The following is a 19,841-nucleotide window of genomic DNA, read 5'->3' as shown; positions in this document are numbered from 1 at the left end:
GTCTTGCAGCTCCACTCTAACGGCGTGTGTTGGAGGGGAAGGGTGAAGTAGCGCAGCACCACAGTCTTATTAAAGAACAAACATCCTAATCAACAGCGTTCTCAGACATAGTAGAGAGGATTCCCACGAAAAACGCCCCGACATATGCAGGAGCCGTGAGTTCAAGTGCTAGAAGGTGTCGGTGACCGTTGATTAGCGGCTGCGCTAGCTGTTGTGCTAACACCTCGTTTACATCCACCGTCATCAGACAGCATCACTCCAGCTCCAGTCTCACCTCTTACGACACTCGTGCGAGCTTCCCTCGCACACTAGGCAGCCGTCATTGAGTTACTAACGTGTCCCGCTGGAAAGGGTGTCGGAGCTGAACCCTTCCCCGTGGCTCCTGTGCTCCCCCCGTCACCTTTGCCCCCACTCCCACCCGAAACACTGGACACACACAAGCTGCCGGAGAACGGCGAGAGGCCCGTGAAGCTGGGGGTGGTACCGGACTCGCACGCTGTCGGAGCGCCCAAAGAGAGGCACAGTCGTGGGGACACGCCGACGAACATGGACGGGCTGGCGGTGGAGGTCCGCGGCTCAAACGGGGCCTTTTACAAGGTAACTTCGTTTTAAAAAACAATATTAAACCATAAAGATATAGTGTACGTATGCTCGAACGGGTCAGGACAGCTGGAGGTGTGATGCAGTGATGTGTATCACTTTCAAAGAGGCCCGAGATGTAAGGGGCGCTCTGTTGTTTTGGACCTGCTCGCTATTCATCGGCCTGTTTGGAGAGATTTGTTTTTTTTTTTTTTATTCTTGTCTAGTAAACCATACAAGCACCAAATTCTTTTATTCAGTGAGTCTCTTGATTATAATCTGGTGGCTGGTTCTCAAAATCTTGTGAGCTGCCCTACCTTGGCAGCTTTTCTAAACATCACATGGGTGTTTTGAGACACATAATGGGGTTTTAGTGCTTGAAGGAATAGTTAGGCTAAAAATGAAATTAGTCATCATTTATAATCCTCATGTTGTTCCAAATCCTTCCTTCCTTCTGTGGCCCACAAAAAGAGTTGCTGGGGACTGACATTATTTACTTTATTGCATCCTTTCCAGACAGTGAAAGTCAATGGTGTCTGACATTGTCATTCTTCCTTAATGACTCAATCTTTTTTACGCCCACTGGAGACTAAGGTTGTGAGCTTGTTTTTAAGCTTATCAAAGTGTCAGGCTTACATTGTGTTCAGGCATATGTGAAATATGGTGCCATTGGTTGTGTGTTGTTCACAAGCATGTCCTCTTTGTCAGCTTGAGTTCAGGTTAGACTGTGAGAAACCACTCAGTTCGGCTTTTGTGATGAGAAAACATGATGGTTTTTGTGATAGTGTTTCATCAACTTAAATGGGTTGTTTTGAGCAAACACTCGTTTCTGAGCCACTGTTGCCTAATGAAGGTGAATTTGTTCAGACTGAGATCAGTACCAGGAGATGGATCAATCACATGGCTTTTAGATGTTGTAGTGTGACCCTCCAGCATTATCAAGCTCCAGCTGCAAAGTCACACAAATGTATGTCATAAAGCACAACAAATACATTTCACAAGTTTTTTCCAACTCGGCAGAAGTGTGAAATCCTTTGGAAAAAAAAATAATAATAATCCCAGTGTTTTAATTTTTTTTATGTTTTAAGAACAAACCGAATGAAACATTCTTATGTATTGATGGGCATATGTTGTATGTTCAGAGTTTTTTATTTAGGGATGTACTATTTTGCACTAAGGTGACAGTGACGGCTGTTTCGAGCTGTAAAACTCTTGAGGGACCAAAGCAGGTGGGATAGGAACAGGTGATCTTGTTGCTGACACCCAACACTGTACAACCCCCACCAATACTATTACCACCACTGCTCTCTGGTTTTATCCTTTACTCTCTTTACTTTCCCTTCCATGACCCCTCAACGTAATGTTATGTAAAAGATCAATACTTGCCCTTTTAGTCTCTCTTCTGTGCTATGACTTCTATATTTTTTGCAAGGTTTCTGTAAGGTTCCCCGTATGCGGGGCAATGAATGGAGGACGCACATGGCCAAGAGTCTCCATCATGGATTAGTTATTTGCCACTCATCCAGTTGAGTTCTGCCACGTCTGTAGTGTCACATTCCCAAAATTGCCACCCTAATGTAAGACTCTGTGCCTCTCCTAGGCATAACCGTCAGCAGACTTAGGAATATGTGACTTTAATCTAGTATGTTGGAATGGATTCAATACAGAACAGTCTATAAATAAAAGACTGACCAGTTGCTTTCAAGCTATTTTGTTGATTTGTTAATGGGCAGGCATTAAAAAAAAAATATATATATATATATATTAATAGCTGCTAGTTTTTTATTTCTTGCTAGACTGGTTCAGTATATTGCCCTATAGACATACAGAAAGAAATATTGTAGAAGCCTCTCTCAACTGGATAATGTGGATTTTGCAACCGTGATTGATTCATGCATTTGAAGGTTGTATGTGAATCCATGTGTCTTGTGACTCTAAACAGGTCTGCATTTGCACTTTTGCCAGTTATCCTGAGATCAGCCGGTCTCTTTCAAGCAGATTATATAGTGGTACTTGTTCGGTCTAATTTGTCTCGTCTCAGTCTCTCTGTCCCATATTAGGCATTGTCTGTATGTCGCTGAGCTATGATTGGGGTGGCGACTGGAGTAATCGTTTTATGGCAGCTCTGATAGATTTGTGGAGGAAGGAGGAGTGATGGATGAGGAACAGATTTTGAGGAGGGGACTTTGGGTACCTCCCCCCAACTGCCCAATTACTTCTCACATTCACAAGCTAGCAAATACTACACCTGTGACGTGCTTGTTTCCACGTTTGAAGCACAAATATACATGTTACTTGTCTGTTTAATAAATTTAATGAATAAAAGCACATGCTTATATCACCTTTGCATTTCACAAAGATGTTGTTAGCAATTTTGCTCCCTCATCAACAGATTCAAAATTACATATTTTCTCTTCTTTTTTGTAGGGTTTCATCAAGGATGTACATGAAGACTCCCTCACAATAGTCTTTGAAAACAAGTAAGTTGGCCAAACGTTTCCTGTACATAGGCCTACTCTTTCTCAAAGCCTCTGCCTGTTTCAAAAGGTTTTGCTTGTGATGAGTGTTCAAACTTTGCCACCTACACAACCAACAAAAATATAATGTTAGCCAAGAAGAGAAGAGTTTTACCCTGTTAAAAGTGTATGTATCTCTAGGGTCTTTAACAGGGTGTTTTACCAATGGTACTGCAGTTGGTCCATCAGTTCTGTTGATTTTATTTAAATTCATAAAAATGTAAATAATAATAATATATTATTTGATTTTATTATTTAAATACCAAGTGCAATACCATTGCTCTACACAAGACATGATGTATGGATGGGCCCATATATGTATGTATGTATTTATTAGAGCCCGATTTATATATCATTTTGCCGATTTTATCGGTCGGTATGAGCCTGTCCCGATATATCGGTATCAGCAGATATGGTGCCCTCGTATGATTATTTTTTTTAAAGGGCATATAACGCAGATAAAATGCTTGAAATTGTGTAATTACTAAGTTTGGCCAGCAGGGCATGCTCCATTGTTTGCTACTGGTGACCTGGATGGAACATTTTAAAGCTTAAAGGGTTATTTAACCCAAAAATTTAAATTAGCCCATAAATTACTCCCCCTCAAGTCATCCTAGGTGTATATGACTTTCTTCTTCCGGTCAAGTCGACTTGTATAAAAAATTGTCTTTGATCTTTCAAGCGTTTAATGACTCTCAGTGGGTGTTGCAGTGCTTCAGTCCAAAAGAAGTTAAATAAGCACCCATCCATAAAAATAAAAAAAAAGTGTCTCTCACAGCTTTGGGGGGTGAACAAAGGCCTCCTGTAGCGAGTCAATGCATTTTTGTAAGAAAAATATTGATATTCAAAACATAATAATTAGTTTTGAGTTGCCTTAAAAATATTTTTCCCTATAAAAGGAATGCCCAGTAGGAAAAGTTTGGGAAACATTACAGGCAAAAAATTTTTACCTTATACAACTAGGAAAAGTGAGGGATTGGACATGGACATGAATTTTTTTTTTATTGTTTTTCTCCAAAAGTGCTAGGGTGTTATGTGGTTGCTAGGTTACCTGGGGTGAGTGCTAGGGTGTTACCATGCAGTTGCTAAGGTACTTTAGGTGGTTGCTAAGGTGTTGCATGCAGTTGCTATGGTACTCAAAGTGGTTGCTAGGGTGTTACTATGTGGTTGCTAGGGTACGTGTGTTGGTTTGCTAGGGTGTTACTAAGCTACCTGGGGTGGTTGTTAGGGTGCTGCTATTCAGTTGCTATGGCTCCCGGGGTGGTTGCTAGGTGGTTGCTATGGTACCCCAGGGTGGTCGCTAAGATGTTGCTATGTGGTTGCTTTGGTACCCGAGGTGTTTGCTAGGGTGTTGCTATGCAGTTGTTAGGGCACAGAGAGTTGTTTTTGGGTGTTACTATACAGTTTCTATGGTCCCTGGGGTTTTTGCCAAGGTGTTGCTAGGCAGTTCCTAGGGAGTAGCTGTGTGGTTGCAATGGTTACTGGGGTGGTTGCTACGGTGTTGCTATGCAGTTGCTAGGGTACCTGGGTTGGTTGCTAAAGTGTTATGCGAGAGCTAGGCTACTCAGGGTGGTTGCTAGGGTGTCACCAGCACGTTTCTAGCATAAACATGTTATTAACATTTTTCTAGCTTATTAGCAAGTTACTTACATGTAGTTAACATGATTAGCATTGTGTTAGCATGATTAGAATTAATCTAGCACGTTTCTAGCATGATTGGCAAGTTACTAGCATGTTGCTAGCATAATTCTAGCATGATTAACATTACTAGCATGATGCTAGCACGTTTCTAGCATGATTAGCAAGTTGCTAGCACGTTTCTAGCATGAATAACATGTTACTATCATGTTGCTAGCATGATTCTAGCATGATTAACGTTACTACTAGCATGTTGTTAGAATGTTTGTTAACTTTATTATTATACATATAAAGCACACACAATACATTCAATAGTTTGGGGTCGGTAAGATTTTAAAATACTTTTATTCAGCAAGGATGTTTTAAATAGATCAGAAGTCACAGTAAAACATTTATTATGTTACTAAAGATCTCTGTATCAAATAAATGCTGAAGGCTCATAGTACACTAAATACTGGAGTAATGACTGAATTCAGCTTTGGCATCTCAGAAATTAACGACATTTTAAAATACATTAATAGAAAGCATTTTTTAATTGTAGTAATATTTCACAACATTACTGTTTTAACTGTATTTTGATCAAATAAATACAGCCTTGGTGAGTTTAACTGAACGATCACTTCCACTTTTCCTTTAGCCATGTGCTTCAGCCTGTCTCTCTCAGCACCTGTGCTAACTCGCTATAGTTCTCCTGTCCTGCTCCTTCCCACTTTTTCCCCCATGTCTCCATACTCCTCCCATCTAGATCTCTGTCTTTTCCCCCTTCTCTCACTCCATGTTTCGTCCTGACTGAGATCCATAAATAGCCCAGTGAGGTATGCAGGCAGGGGACAGTGGCCCTGCCATTCTTGGGATGGTTCTGCTGAGCACTAACATCTCCATGACACCATGTGCTTACGATTTTTTTTTTTTTTTTTTTACGATGATTTGCTTATAGTATTAAGGGTTGAGAGACACTTTTTGTAACAATGAGTAAACCGCTAGTGTTTTTGGACCTGTGAATTATGCAAAATTGTGAATTTTTTTTTTTTTTACAAGTGTTTGCTAAAGCATAATATTTGCTCATTTCAGTAGATCCTCAGTGACCCCTCATATCTCATTGTTGACACCCCTCCTCTTTAATAAATTGTAAATATATTCCATTAAACTAATAATAATAATAATAACTTTATTTTCTGTAGTGCCTTTAAAGGAGCTTCTCTAAGCGCTTTACAATGTAAAAGTATACATATGCAATTAAGACAGGAAAACAGAGTAAACAAAAAGGCACAAAAACACCTCTCTGCATTGGGTTTGTTAGGCCAGTGAGCCCATGGTTTTTGGGGGTGGGGTGTCGTTATACCTGTTCTGTCATTAGAAAACTTCCTGACAACTGTGTGTCTATGTGTGTGGCTTCTTTCCACAAGCTGGCAACCAGAGAGACAGCTGCCGTTCAGTGACGTGAGGTTGCCACCCCCAACCGATTACCAAAAGGACATTTGTGAGGGAGATGAAGTGGAGGTAGGCATACAGTCACTCTGAAACATCCAGAACACTCCTCAAATCATCCCCACATACGAATCATCACTTGAAGAAAGAGCCCTTTGAAATGCTCTGCTATCAAAACATATATCAGACTCTCGTCTTACATCACTTTCCTTAGCCCTAAACATGGGCCAGTCTTTAAAGACATAAGTGTAAACACATTTAACTTTGATAATGTGGTATGCTTTAGAGAGATATCTGAAATATGAGAATTGATTAGATCTTGAAATCTAGACAGTGGTGTTGTTTTCTCACTGCCCATGCAGCCATTGTTATGTAAGCAGAAAAGTCATTTCAGAGACAGAAGTTCATGTATTTTGATGAAAGCCAACATTTCTTTCCTTCAGATTTGCATACTAAGAGTCTGTTTGAATTTGTGTTTGAAGATCCTTGTTCATACTATCTTGCCAATACCGGTATAGCTTAAATGACACAATTAGCTATGGCCCGATTAATCGTTTGATATAAAAATTTCCCTTTTTTATTTTTTTTTTTGGATAAAGCGATATACAGTTCCACTATCACAATTGTCTGTTATTGATCATAACATGAAAATACTTGTCAAAATAGTAGCATCACCCAGTATTTTTATGTTTATGCAACAGCATTGTCAGTGAATAATGCAGCATTGTCAATTAATTATGCTTTATTGATGCATGTTTAGATTTCAAGTACTTTTTGATGAATTGACATGAGAATGTATTTCATATTTCAGCAAATGTGTGGAGCAAGATTTATTTTCTATCATTAAATCGCAAATATTATGCATCATATTCTCTAGGTATTGACACATTGACATTGTCAACCACTAGATACATACATACATACCTGGCACATTCTGCATTGTCAATTCTTTTTCTTTTCTCACTCTTTTTATGGTACAAAAAGGGGTACTAATTTGTTTCTTGTTTACTGTTAAACACATAGACTGGCCATTTCTTTCAGTGCTTTCCTACATGCAATCACCTAATCTGGTCTTTCTCCTGCAGGTTTACTCCAGAGCCAACGATCAGGAGCCCTGCGGCTGGTGGATGGCGAGGGTGAGGATGATGAAGGGAGAGGTAAGTCAGGTGCAGGTGTGCACATGAGCACATGTTTGATCAGATGTGGGTTACAGGGGTTCTGTTTCTCATTATTTCCAATGTGAATATATGAATATTGATTGAGGGTGTTTCAGGTCTTTTTGGGGTCTAGTAGGCCTTAAATCACATCTGCAGCACTGACCCATTTACTCATAAACACTAGAGTGATCTCATTTATTGAGTCAGACTGAACCCCCTGGTGATCTAATAGCAGAGTGCCTTAAGCTCTAGAATATGCATTCAGTATGCATGAGCAAGATAAACAACTGCAAAATGTAGATGTGTTGAAAGACATCTTGGATCCTCTATACAGGTTGTGCTTAGGCATCAGGTTTAAGGAATGTTCAGGGTTGTATATTTATGAATGGTTTTTATTGATGGACAGTTTGATTAATCTTTAATATTATTTATGTTTACTTCTAAAGAATAATCAATTATTATTTAAACTTGTAAAAAAAATGCTACATGCATCCTGGTTCAGTGTGTGTTGCCCAGTTGATCTAAAATTAAAGTTAATTCATTAAATTAAATTTTTATTTGAAACTATCTAAACATCTAAAATATTTCTTGTAGTAACCATGACAGAGTTTTGCTTGAACCTGGATTATTATTGTCAGGTTCCAGTTAAATGCTAACATTTACAACTTTTACTATATAAATTGCTTATTAACCTTTTTTTAATACACACATTGCAGTTCATTAACACTTCTTAAACTCCTCAAAGCTTATGTCTGCTGTCCACTGTTCCCTGACAAGGTCTCGTTCAAGCCTGCTTCCACACACATTTTGGCTAATTATGTGTATTGACAGGCAGAGCTCTCATAATGTTACATACAGCACTGGGGTACTGTCTTCTCGCTCTTGCACACTTTCATTCTGATACTGGGGCAGTCGAATAATAGGACAAATTTAGATTTGGCTTTTGACTGCATACTAGGCCACTGAATGTAGTTACCACTGATAGATGTGGCTGTTCCGTGTTATTATAGGGTTGGTTTTCAGTCTTCAATCGATTTTTTTTTTCTTTGCTGCTTTTACCGTGTTGCAGGCAGCTGATACCTAATGTTGGCTCAGTGCTTCTCTCTGCAAGATAGCTTCAGTGACTCTGAGCGTGTGCTGTGCTGCTAACACATCTCATCACTGTGACTAGTTACTGGCATTTTGAGCTAGTGGTCTATCGCAAGAAACTGTCTTTGAGCAGCTTCAGTCTGTTTGCTTTGTCTTTAAAGTGGTAAGAGTGTGAAAGAGGCCATTGTGACTTGTGTGATAAACAGTCAGCTGCTCATTGCCACAAAATAAACCCAACGAGTCAGATTCAAAGCTGACTGTTCATTTATCCTGCTTATTACATGGGTACTTTCCAAATTAGCAGACATGAAAAATTGGTTTGAGGTTAAATGAATGGTCAAATAAACATTGTAACAGTCATTATACACAAATATTTGATTCAAGTATGCTGTGTTTGTGTAATCAAAAATATTCAAGAAAGTAATAATCGATAAAATATTCCAATGTAACTACCTTAACTATGAACTGTGTTCAACATACAAACATTTGTTTGTTTCCTGTGTGTGATGTACACTGTGATGTTTTTTTTCTGTTCAGTTCTATGTGATCGAATACGCAGCCTGTGATGCCACATACAACGAAATTGTCACATCGGAACGAATCCGGCCAGTCAATCCCAACATCCCCTCCTCTGAAAACACCTTTTACAAAGTCCCCATCGCTGTACCCGAGGACCTCAGAGACATGTAAGTCACACATGCAGTCTTATAGTCCACTTTTTAGTCACAGAACTTCAATCAACCTCAATAAACTGTGTGTGATGGGACCGGGCGATAAGCAATATTACAGTGAGATTGCAATAAGATTTGTCGTTAACAATGATAGGCTCTGGAGATTTTACCTTGTATGGATTAATCACACAGCAGAAATAAACATGACATAAGCCAGTCAGTGCATGTCGCTGCTGAGTCTGCATGTTCTGCATGTCTCTTTGTGAATCAGAGGGATAGTTTGTCTGCTACACATACTCAAACACACGTTATGCGCACTGTGTTTTTGGCTTCTGCCATCTCAAAATCAACAAAGCAAGTAATTTCAAAAGCTGTTCACCATTTCAGATGAAAAAAGCTACAAATGGAAAAACTACTGCACTGAAAGATCTTCATGACAAAACATACATAATTTCAGTTAAACTTGAAATTATGTCATGAAAGAAATACAATTATTGAATGCTTAAATGTACTTCTCATAATAATAATAATAATAATAATGCTCCTACTAATATTTTTAAGAAATAGCATACATCCAAGCTATTTTTCATACATTAATTTAATTTCCACAGTTCCACATCTTATTTGACAAAAATCAAACAGCAGTGTTTTGTTGTAAATGAATTCATTTTATTTGATTTCATTTTAAACCTTAAACTTTAAAAGTTTTATCAAATCCTTTCAGTTATGGATGATAAGAGTAAAAAATAAAATGAGAACGTTGAATTTAGGGAAAAATAAAATGGATTTCATGGGTCCCTAAATTGAACAGTATTATTTTGAAAAATGTAAATGTATTCTTTTCTGTTCTGAATGATGCAGCTGTTTGACTGAGAACATCCACAAAGACTTCAGGAAAGCAATCGGAGCCAACTGCATCTTCTACAGCACCTTTACACACCAACTTATAGTCCTGGTCAGTGTTTAATTCTTATTTACACTCTCATTGTCTTAATGAAATATGTCTGAACGTGTCTGTCTGTTTCTCCTCAGTCCACAAACGAGTGCACGGTGAAACGAGCAGCACTACTGAGTGACATGCACTTCCGGAGTATTCGCACCAAACTCATGCTCATGTCCCGTAACGAGGAGGCCACTAAACACTTAGAGGTACACAAACACAATGTAAATTTGCACAATGCAAACACATTTGTAAATTAAATGTAATTTTTTTATTTGTTACAAATTTTACATGCAAAATACATTAACCAGTCGTAACACAGAAATTTGCATGTGAAGATAAAATAGCTAGTTTGAGATTACTGCATTGACTGTTAATCATATCTACTTGACCAATTAACAGAAATGGTACTTCAGACTTTGTTATACTGTTGTTTGTTAGTGCAATTCTTTTTCGTTTTGTTTTTTTCTTGTTATTATGTGCATGTTATTCTTGTCGTGCTGGATTCCCCCTGTGGTTTAATTAAACTGACAACCAGCTCAACATTTGTGTGTTTTTGTGTGTACTGCAGACAAGTAAACAGCTGGCGTCTGCGTATCAGGAAGAAGTGAAGGTGCGTGAGGATCTAATGGGTCTCGCCATCGGTTCTCACGGTGCCAACATCCAGCAGGCCCGCAAAGTTCCCGGCATCACTGCCATTGAGCTGGAAGAAGAGAGCTGCACATTTAGGATCTACGGAGAGGTATTTACTTTTCTTTGAGTTCAACTTTAAAAAATTTTCTAAAGATACATATAAGGCGAGTGACCGCAGTGATTTTGATGGGTTGTTCTTTCTGACTCAAGACCCCAGAGGCTGTGAAGCAGGCCAGGACCTATCTGGAGTTTAAGGAGGATTCCTTCCAGGTTCCAAGGAACCTTGTAGGTGAGTTGCTTATTAGACACCTTTCGTTTGGACTTCAGAATGCAGTTCATTTGTGGACCGACATTAGCTCAGCATAAAATCTGGAAGTCTACCAAAGTCTTAAGTGTTCTTACCCAGTGATTTTCACTCTCTTTCAAAACAGGCAAAGTCATTGGCAAAAATGGCAAAATTATCCAAGAAATAGTAGACAAATCGGGCGTGGTTCGAGTCCGGATCGAAGGGGACAATGATAAAAAGCTGCCCAGGGAGGAGGTAGGCAGGCAGGGGGCTGGCAGAGACAACACTGTCAGCAGCCAAGAGGTGAATGAGCCGCCCACCTGATACAACAATCCTCTCACTGTTACAGCTAAATAAAACCTCAGTGAGGAAAACAACACAATATTAGTAACAAGCTGTGTACACACATTTTGAGCATTTTTAATCCTTGAACATCTGACTTTACTAACATCACAAATGTTGTCCCTCCTTTTCCTTTGTCGTGCAGGGAATGGTTCCCTTTATCTTTGTTGGAACCAAAGACAACATCAGTAACGCCCAGGCCTTGCTCGAGTACCATGTGGCCTACCTTCAGGTTAGTCACCAGGCAGGCACAAAAGATGTTCAGTCAATGAACTGTTTGCAGTCGCTGAAGGGTGCCTGGAAATGCCCCGTTTGTTCTGTTATTGTTCAAGACTCAAAAGTTTTCAAATGCTGAAACATTATACAAAGACATATGTGGAATTCATTGTGCCATACTAAAGATCTTGACTGGTCAACTGATCTCCTCCTTCATGGAAAGCTGTTGGTCAAACTTAACCACCAACTAATGCTAAAAATACCTCCAATGGGGGTAGATTTGGTGGGGGAGGGGCAAAGTGTGGATTACATGCTGTCTACCCAGTTGCCTTTCAAAATAGCCATTTCCCCAGTCCATCCTTCCTCGGCTGTACCACGTTGCCCTCCTCTGTAATTATTTAATCCCTAAAAATATTTTTTATAATTCTGATATTTTGTTGTCTTGTATATTATATATCATGTTGTTAGATATAAAAAAAATCTATATTCCCTTATAAATATCATATTTTATTATTGCTATAAATATTATTTTTTTTATTTTCTAATCATATATTGTGATATATGTATTAATTATATTACATATATATAGTATTGTCATAGATAATAGCATGTTTTGCTATTAAACAAAAAATATAAATGAGTACATTAGGTTTGTATTCTCTATTCCTGAATTCTATAACTCTGCTTGTAGTTTAACAGCAATGCCTGACCGTGCTTTCTCTCTCTGTGACTGATAGGAAGTGGAGCAGTTGCGTCTCGAGCGCTTACAGATCGATGAACAGCTCCGTCAGATTGGGGTGGGATATCGTGCACCCCCGAGCCGCTCTGGTTCAGGGGTCGCCGGCGAACGTGAACGGGGTTACCTCACGGACGAGAGCACCAACTCCCTGCAGACCTCACGCACCTATGGAGGAAGAGGACGTGGACGCAAAACGAACAATACATACTCTGGCTATGGTGAGATACAACTCCCATGATGCTCATGATTTGGACAATCTGTCTATAAATTTAATTATCAGTTATTCATGATGTAGATCGAGATTTCAGGTCCAGCTGGGTTAAAGGATTAGTTTACTTCCAGAATAAAAATGTCCTGATAATTTACTCACCCCGGTGTCATCCAAGATGTTCATGTCTTTTTTTTCTTCAGTCAAAAAGAAAGTAAGGTTTTTGAGGAAAACATTCCAGGATTTTTTTATTTTTTCATATAGTTGACTTTCAATGAGGACCAACCTGTTGAAGGTCAAAATTCAGTGCAGCTTCAAAGGGGCTAGGTTGGTCATTTACAGGTTGGTCCCCATTTGAGTCTACTATGTGGAGAAAAATCCTGGAATTAACCTTACTTTTCGACTGAAGAAAGACAGACATGAACATCTTGGATGACAAGGGGGTGAGTAAATTATCAGGAAATTTTTACTTTGGAAGTAAACTAATCCTTTAACCCAGCTGGACCTGAAAACTTGTTCTACATCATGAAATGAATTGCTGTAAACCACTAGATGGTGCAAAAACACTTGTCTAAACATCTACATAAACCAGGAAATTTGTAGGATCCTTGACGTGATCACAAGATACAGCACTGAGTAATTGATGTTCTTGATCTAATATTTAATGATCTTTAAGGTGTTATGAAGTGCTTATTTTAAAGAAGTATTATCTTTGATGTTGTGCAAAACATATTATCTTTAGGTGAGGTATTTGCATTACTAAATTTTGCGCCATGCTTGTGGATCAAAAGGTTTGTTGTTGTTGTTGTTGTTTTTTTAACAAAAGAAACTACTTTTTCCATATATTTTCCATATGATGTGCCACATCCAGTGTTGGACAGTAACTAGTTACTGTAATAATATTACTTTTTGCAGTTACCAAGTTACTTTTGATGCCTCAACCCCTACTAATTTGAAATCCAACAATCAAATCATTCCTAGAATTATTTTCATATTTTTCACAACTCACAGGCACCGGAAGTTGGAATATGGAAAAGCTTACATTCAGGGGATGGAAATATTGCCATTACACTGATTTTGTGATCTGAACACAGGTGTGAAAGCTGTGGCATTAATTTACTCTGACATTGCATGGCTTGCCCAGCCACATCCCTCTGATCCTCATAAAAATTATATTACTTTAGTTTAAAATCTTATTAACTTATGTGATTGCTTTTGATAAAATACTTTGGGCAACAGAGAAATTATAGCTACAGTTAGCTTCAAGCTACACACGATTGCAGTAAAAACTGCAATGTTTGTAAAAACTGCAGTCTGACTGCGATTCAGTGTAGATTTTGGTCAAATGGTGATGCAGAAATAAATTGTTAGTAACATTTTAGAAGAATTTTATGTGGAAAATACACAATTACAACTTCTGTGGGGAATGAAGGAAAATTATTTTAACTAGTAGTGTTACTAATTACTGTTGGCATATGTATAAGCAAAGTAATATTACTTTTGAAAGGAGTTACTTGTAAAAAGAAATAAGTTACGTTTTTGGAGTAACTAGCCTAAAACTGGCCCCTTTGTACGCTATATATAATTTATATCTTCCTATGGGATTACAAAGTCATATGCAAACTTTATGCTAATTCTCATTAACAATGTGTTTCTGCAGGGACAAACTCTGAAATGTCAAATGCATCAGAGACAGAGGAGATAGGAGAGCGGGAGCCCAGGCCAAAAGGTGTTGGAGGAGATGACAGGGGTTCCAAGCGTGGAGGTCGTGGTCGTGGCTCCAGCACTGGTAGGGGCCGGGGAGGACCAGGGCCCCGAAACACTAACACTATCAGCTCAGGTACACACTGATCGCTGTTAACAAAAACCATGTTTAAAAAAAGGTCTTAGAGTATCTGAATTTCTAGAGGAAATATAGGGTTTTTTTTTTTTATGATGTAAAAAAAGCTTAATTTGATAGAAATGGCTCTGGTGTGAAATCACTTTGGTAAAAAAAAAAAAAAAAAAACACTATGAAACCTGTCAAAAGGTGTGGGAACCTTGGTTTTTAGCTAAATCGATCGTACTTTTAGGTAGGGCTGGGTGATATATCTAACGATCCAGAGCTGTAGATCACTGACAAGCTACGCAATATCGTGTTCATTATCGCCTTCAGTGATCTACGGCTCTGTCTATTAAATGCTGCTGCATTTATAAGCATATGATGGTGATTTAATGGCAATCACGAAACCAGATTTACTGACTAGATGTGCATGATCATATCCCTTAGATATATCACCCAGCCCTACTTATAGGGTAAAAATAAAATTTAAAAAATATGTAAATGCTTTGTAGCCTATACAAGAAATCTCATTTGTGCCCTGCTGAACATCTGTGTATTTTTGTACATTCCAGTTCTCCGAGATCCAGACAGTAACCCGTACTCTCTGCTGGAGGGAGAAGGTGAAATAGGTGGTGATACAGATGCCAGTGAGAGCATGGGTGGCACTGACCGCAGGAGACGTTCACGTCGCCGTCGTAACGACCAGGAACCCAGCCTCATGGATGCAGCCGCTAATGAATCAGACGGACAGGCAGCCGCCAGTGAGAATGGACTGGGTACAACAAAGTTTCAGTTTATTTTGATACACACAGGTTGATTTGACAAGAACTATAGAGTTTACTGAATTTGTACCGTATTTTTGCTAAGCAGTTTTAAATATTTTTAAACCGCTTCCTCTTAGTTCAGTGATTCTCTTTTTAAACACTTCCTCTTAGTTCATGCAACAGAGAGAAAGCGGTTTCTGTGTCACTTACTTCATTTGTTGTCTTTGTGGTCATTCACCTTTAAAAAAAAAAGTGGTGATGTGATATGCAGTTATTGAGGTCAAATTGCCCAGTTCTGCTTTTTTTGGATTGGTAGTATTTCATGCAAATGTTTTTGAAAGAAGTCTCTTATGCTCACTGAAGCTGCATTTATTTGAAGTTTAGTCACTCAATGGGCTAAAATTGTCTCCGGAATAAAGAGAGCATCACATCTATTTCCAATGTAATTGCAACTAAAAGCTACTCTTGTACAACAGAACCTTGGATTGGAATTTAAGCAAAAAGATACTTCTCTAAAAAAAAGAGGTGTCTGTATACTTGAGAGAGCATTAACAGAAAAGACTAGGAAGATTAGGAAACCCTCGGGGGTCATAAAGAATCATTAAGGGATCGAGGAAATTTGCTTGATGGGAATTTCTCAGAACTGGCTCAGAAGATAAACTGAAAATAGATGGGTCATTGCATCTCATGCTCTCTTTGTCTTTAATGATTTCTCTCAGACGAGGAGGGCAGGCCCCAGCGCCGCAATAGAAGCCGCCGCCGTCGAAACCGTGGCAATCGTCCTGAGGGAGGCTCCACCAGCCGTGACAGACAGCCAAGTGAGAGAGTGGGAAGGGGTCAAAGATGTAGGATCAGAACTGTCCCGAGGGGACTACAGAGAGAGAAACATCAAGTTAAAGATTTATCTAAACTTAAGGCTATTTTCCTCTTTGTTATTCCGCTTTAGTAGAGAGTGACAGGAAGTAATTTTTGAGAGAGAGAAGGGAGTGATTTGAGGTTGTTGCTGACCAGATCTTAACTAGCAAAAACCTAAATTGTAAATGGTGATATTCGCAGATTTGGTGTTTTTTTTTTTTTTTGTGATGTTAATTTCACAGTCATGGCCTACAGAAGGTGTGAGATGTTATATAAATGCAGCTTAAAGAGTTTGCTGTAGGTAATAGGATAACTTCCCTTGTTTGATCACTTTGCGTTTTTTCCGCCTCAGCCTGACTACTGTTGTTCTCTCTGTTGATATAGTTACTGTTGCTGACTTCATCTCTCGTGCCGATTCCCAGAGCAGACAGAATCTCCCGGGGAAGGAGGAGGTGACACAGAACACGTCCCACCCCAAGGTCTGCAGATAAAACAACACAAAACACTCGCCTCTGATTAACACTGCACAATTTGGGGAGAAATTTCATTGTGATTTTATTTAATATTTTTAAATATATATTTATTATTTTACATTTCTATATAATAGTTTGTATTATTATTATTATTATTATTATTATTATTATTATTTGTTTAATTATTGAGAGGAAAAAAGCCAAAATGCTAAATTTGTCCAAAATGAGACTATAAAACTATAAAATCGTTGTTCTTTTTCTTAAAATTAATATTTAAGTATTTATACTTGCATTATATTTTGTATTTAAAAACATAAAAAAATAAGAAATTATATTTTTTACGTCAATATAAATATGAAATATATTTTTTAAAAAGCGTACATATTTAAAAAATAATAATAATAATGACAATAATAATACATTTATTTTACAGTGCAACTTCAATGTACATCCAGCCTGTTGTTCTCACAGAATAAACCCCGACAGGGTGATCAGGATCCCGACGTAAAGCATTGGGTCTTGTTTCAGCCTAAAGGGGTTTATTCCTGCTTTGGGTAAAAGGACCGTTTCATGAGGCACAGAACAAATTTTTAAACTGCATTTCATTCTTTCTTCTTCAGGAAAATGGGACTAGCGTTAGTAAGGAAGAGCGCACTCCTTCCAAGCGCTCCCCTAGCAATGGCGTGGCATCGCCTGGGGAGGCTCTAGCCATGGTTAATGGCGTCTCCTAAAAAGTCATCTCGCCCCCTCAAGACCCACGTCTAAAGCAAGACACCATGGCGAAATCTGTCCCTGCTTGCATTCACGTAAACCTTTAAACTGACGAATGAAATCGACTAAAATCCTTGAATTCATACAAGTCTATGAGAAGAAAATTATACAAAAAAAATGACGAACGCATCTACTTTAAACCACACGTAACGGTGTATGTTTATCCTATCTATCAGTACTTAGTGCTTATGTAAGACAAGCTTGCCAGAAATGAGCTGATGGATATGACTCAAATTTCTGACGTAACACAGAAAACAGGACGTGACTTTTTGGGTTTTACTTTAATTTTTATTTTTTATTTTTTGCAATTGTCGTTGCTGTCATTGTTTGTTTTTGATTGTTTGTACTCACTGGTGTGGGACTGTGAAACACTCCCAAACAGACGCATCTCTTAAACAGTGTTAGCTAAACGAGGGTGGGGCTGGTGGAGAGGCGAAGGGTTGAAACCGGAGCCTCCCGCGAGCGAGTCTGTGGTACTCTGAATTTAAGGGCAAAAAGGGGAAACCGAGAGACATTGTGCCTTGAATTTGAAAAAACTTGAGTATTTTCTTTTCCTTTCTTTTCTTTTTTTTTTCTCCTTAATATTTGCGTTGTTCATGGGATGAAGTAGATGGTTCCTGTTTTTAGTTTGTCGGGAGAAATGACAGGAATATGCAGAATAGGAGGGGTTAAGATTGGGGGAAAAGACCGATAATGCCAAACATGAAATTAGGACGTTTGTCCAAATTGAAGTCATTATGTGAAAGGCGTTTAATCTCCGTGTGTTTGTACGAGTGTGTGTCTGTTTGTATATGTATTATTGTGAGCAATGCAGTAAGAGCATATATACTGGGAGGAACGTTACATGATTCAAGAGACAACCCAGAAGAATCCTGAATGGATTCAGTCTCTTCAGTTAAAATGGGCGAAAAGTGGCACGAGTGTCAGCAGACTTTCCAAACAGAACTAAAGAGAGAGGTTGTTGAACTGACAGGTTCAGAGTGTTGATTCAGTACTTCAGCATCTCTTTCCTCACCGTTTATTGAAGGAAGGCGGGATGAGTATGAGCGTGGACAGAGTCGCGCACACACTCAATAGCTTCCAACCCACAACTAAATGAACGGCACGAGGGGATTGGTGACCCTCTGGTGTGGATGGATGGTCTAGATGATCTAGAAGGCACTATGGGAACAGTTAAACCATATTAAGATAAAGCCAGAAACACTGAGACCGATAGATTCGTTCACACATGCATTCTAATACTCTCCAGTTTTGTCAAATGGGGTTTTGGCCTCTTCTGTCTTAGCTGGGAGATCTGAAGCTGTGGCAGAGAAGGTGATGGAGCGTTTGTTGTATCCCTGGTTGTTGAGGTTAAAGGGAGGTAGCGTTCCCTCACATTGTTACTGTCATCTTTGGTTCCTGCTCTAAATTTATCTTTTTCTTTTTTTTTTTTTTTCTTTCCACATCAAAACAAAAAAGATTCAAATGGAAGTGAAATAAATTATTTCTGGAATGACACCTGTGTGCAGTTTTTCTTTGCAGTCTGGTTTCAGTTTTTGCACTTGAATGAGGTGTACAATTGGACCTGAAATTCTTTAATGTATAGTATTTTTTTCCAGAAAATCTGTAAAAAAAAAATATATATATATTTTTTTTTTTCTTTTACTCGCCCTCATACAATCAAAAATAAATGTGAGGTTCTTTTTTGGAAGACAAACAGGTGTTTAGAAAAATACAGACAGCGTTGAGTAAACTATGGGAGAGGGGGAATGGGAATTTTTCGATGGAGTGTGTAGTGCAAATTATTCATTCTCAGGGTTGTGCACAAAATGTTAAATTTTAATTAAATTAAATTTTAACAATTTATTCAGTTTGGAACTTTAATCAGTACAACTATAACACTTGAAATGAAACTAGTGAAAATCGAAATAAAACGAAAAGTGTAAATCAGAGCTGCTCGTGTAAACATCATATTTCTTATTACGCGTTTTACAGCGTTGCTCGTTTTAACAAATCACACGCGATTCTGGTGAGCATATGAAAGCAACAGCCAATCAGAAGCCTCCAGATGAGTCATCGCTGGAACACCGAGCTTTGTTCAGTTCGCGCGCTCGCCGACTGAATTCTGACTGAAACCCGCGAATTCTCAACGCACACAAGAAAGTAGAGGAGGACGTACGGTGTAAGTAATCAATTTATCGTAATGTTTGTGGACAGTTTAATTGATTATAACCGTTGTTTTCAGTGCGTAGGGGCTACTGTAAACTCTGAATAGGCTGAAGTCAGCGATCTTTAATGTGAATGTTCTTTGTTCGATTTCTCCATACTTGCTGTTTGAATAACTGACGTGTTATTATTAACTTGGATTGTTTTCATCAAATTGTGATCACTTCAAATATAAATTCAGTCGTATTCGAATATTTCGAGAAACCATATCATGGTAAAGTTAGTTAACTACTTGTCTAAACCGATTTTTGACGTTAGTTCTTTAAGTTAACGTTACACTAACGTTACACTACTTTAGCCGTTACGTCACTCTCTGCCTATGGGTAAGATATTTATTAATTCTTCTTTACTTAATGATTGTTTGGCACACCAACTATTGAAAAAGTTTTTTTTTTTTTTTTATCTTGGAAACGACGATCATTCATTAGGTTATTAGGTTTCTCAACGATAAGAAAACGAAATAACGATTTTTTTTTTTTTTTTTTTTTAGAAGACAATTCGAACACTGT

General features: G+C 38.5%; 1 protein-coding gene across 4 annotated transcripts; it reads left to right on the top strand.

The window, feature by feature from the left end:
- Window positions 1-18,622, top strand: LOC128017169 (RNA-binding protein FXR1). 4 transcript variants are annotated; one of them, XM_052602417.1, is made up of 17 exons: window positions 2-597; window positions 3,007-3,059; window positions 6,140-6,233; window positions 7,247-7,318; window positions 8,945-9,093; window positions 9,940-10,033; window positions 10,111-10,227; window positions 10,590-10,760; window positions 10,862-10,940; window positions 11,083-11,192; window positions 11,425-11,511; window positions 12,233-12,452; window positions 14,103-14,282; window positions 14,837-15,040; window positions 15,748-15,846; window positions 16,268-16,362; window positions 16,977-18,622. In XM_052602417.1, exons 1-17 carry the CDS (start codon window positions 547-549, stop codon window positions 17,085-17,087), a joined length of 1,986 nt encoding a protein of 661 aa, XP_052458377.1. In that variant the 5' UTR covers window positions 2-546; the 3' UTR covers window positions 17,088-18,622. The 4 variants fall into 4 exon arrangements, with proteins under 4 accessions (XP_052458380.1, XP_052458377.1, XP_052458379.1 ...); XM_052602416.1 differs by having other exon boundaries at window positions 3-597; window positions 11,083-11,240; XM_052602420.1 differs by lacking the exon at window positions 15,748-15,846 and having other exon boundaries at window positions 1-597.
- Window positions 18,623-19,841: the final 1,219 nt, after the last annotated feature.

Source organism: Carassius gibelio, chromosome A7, assembly GCF_023724105.1.
Source record: "Carassius gibelio isolate Cgi1373 ecotype wild population from Czech Republic chromosome A7, carGib1.2-hapl.c, whole genome shotgun sequence".
Taxonomy (NCBI): domain Eukaryota; kingdom Metazoa; phylum Chordata; class Actinopteri; order Cypriniformes; family Cyprinidae; genus Carassius; species Carassius gibelio.
This window is presented reverse-complemented; position numbering and strand designations above follow the sequence as displayed.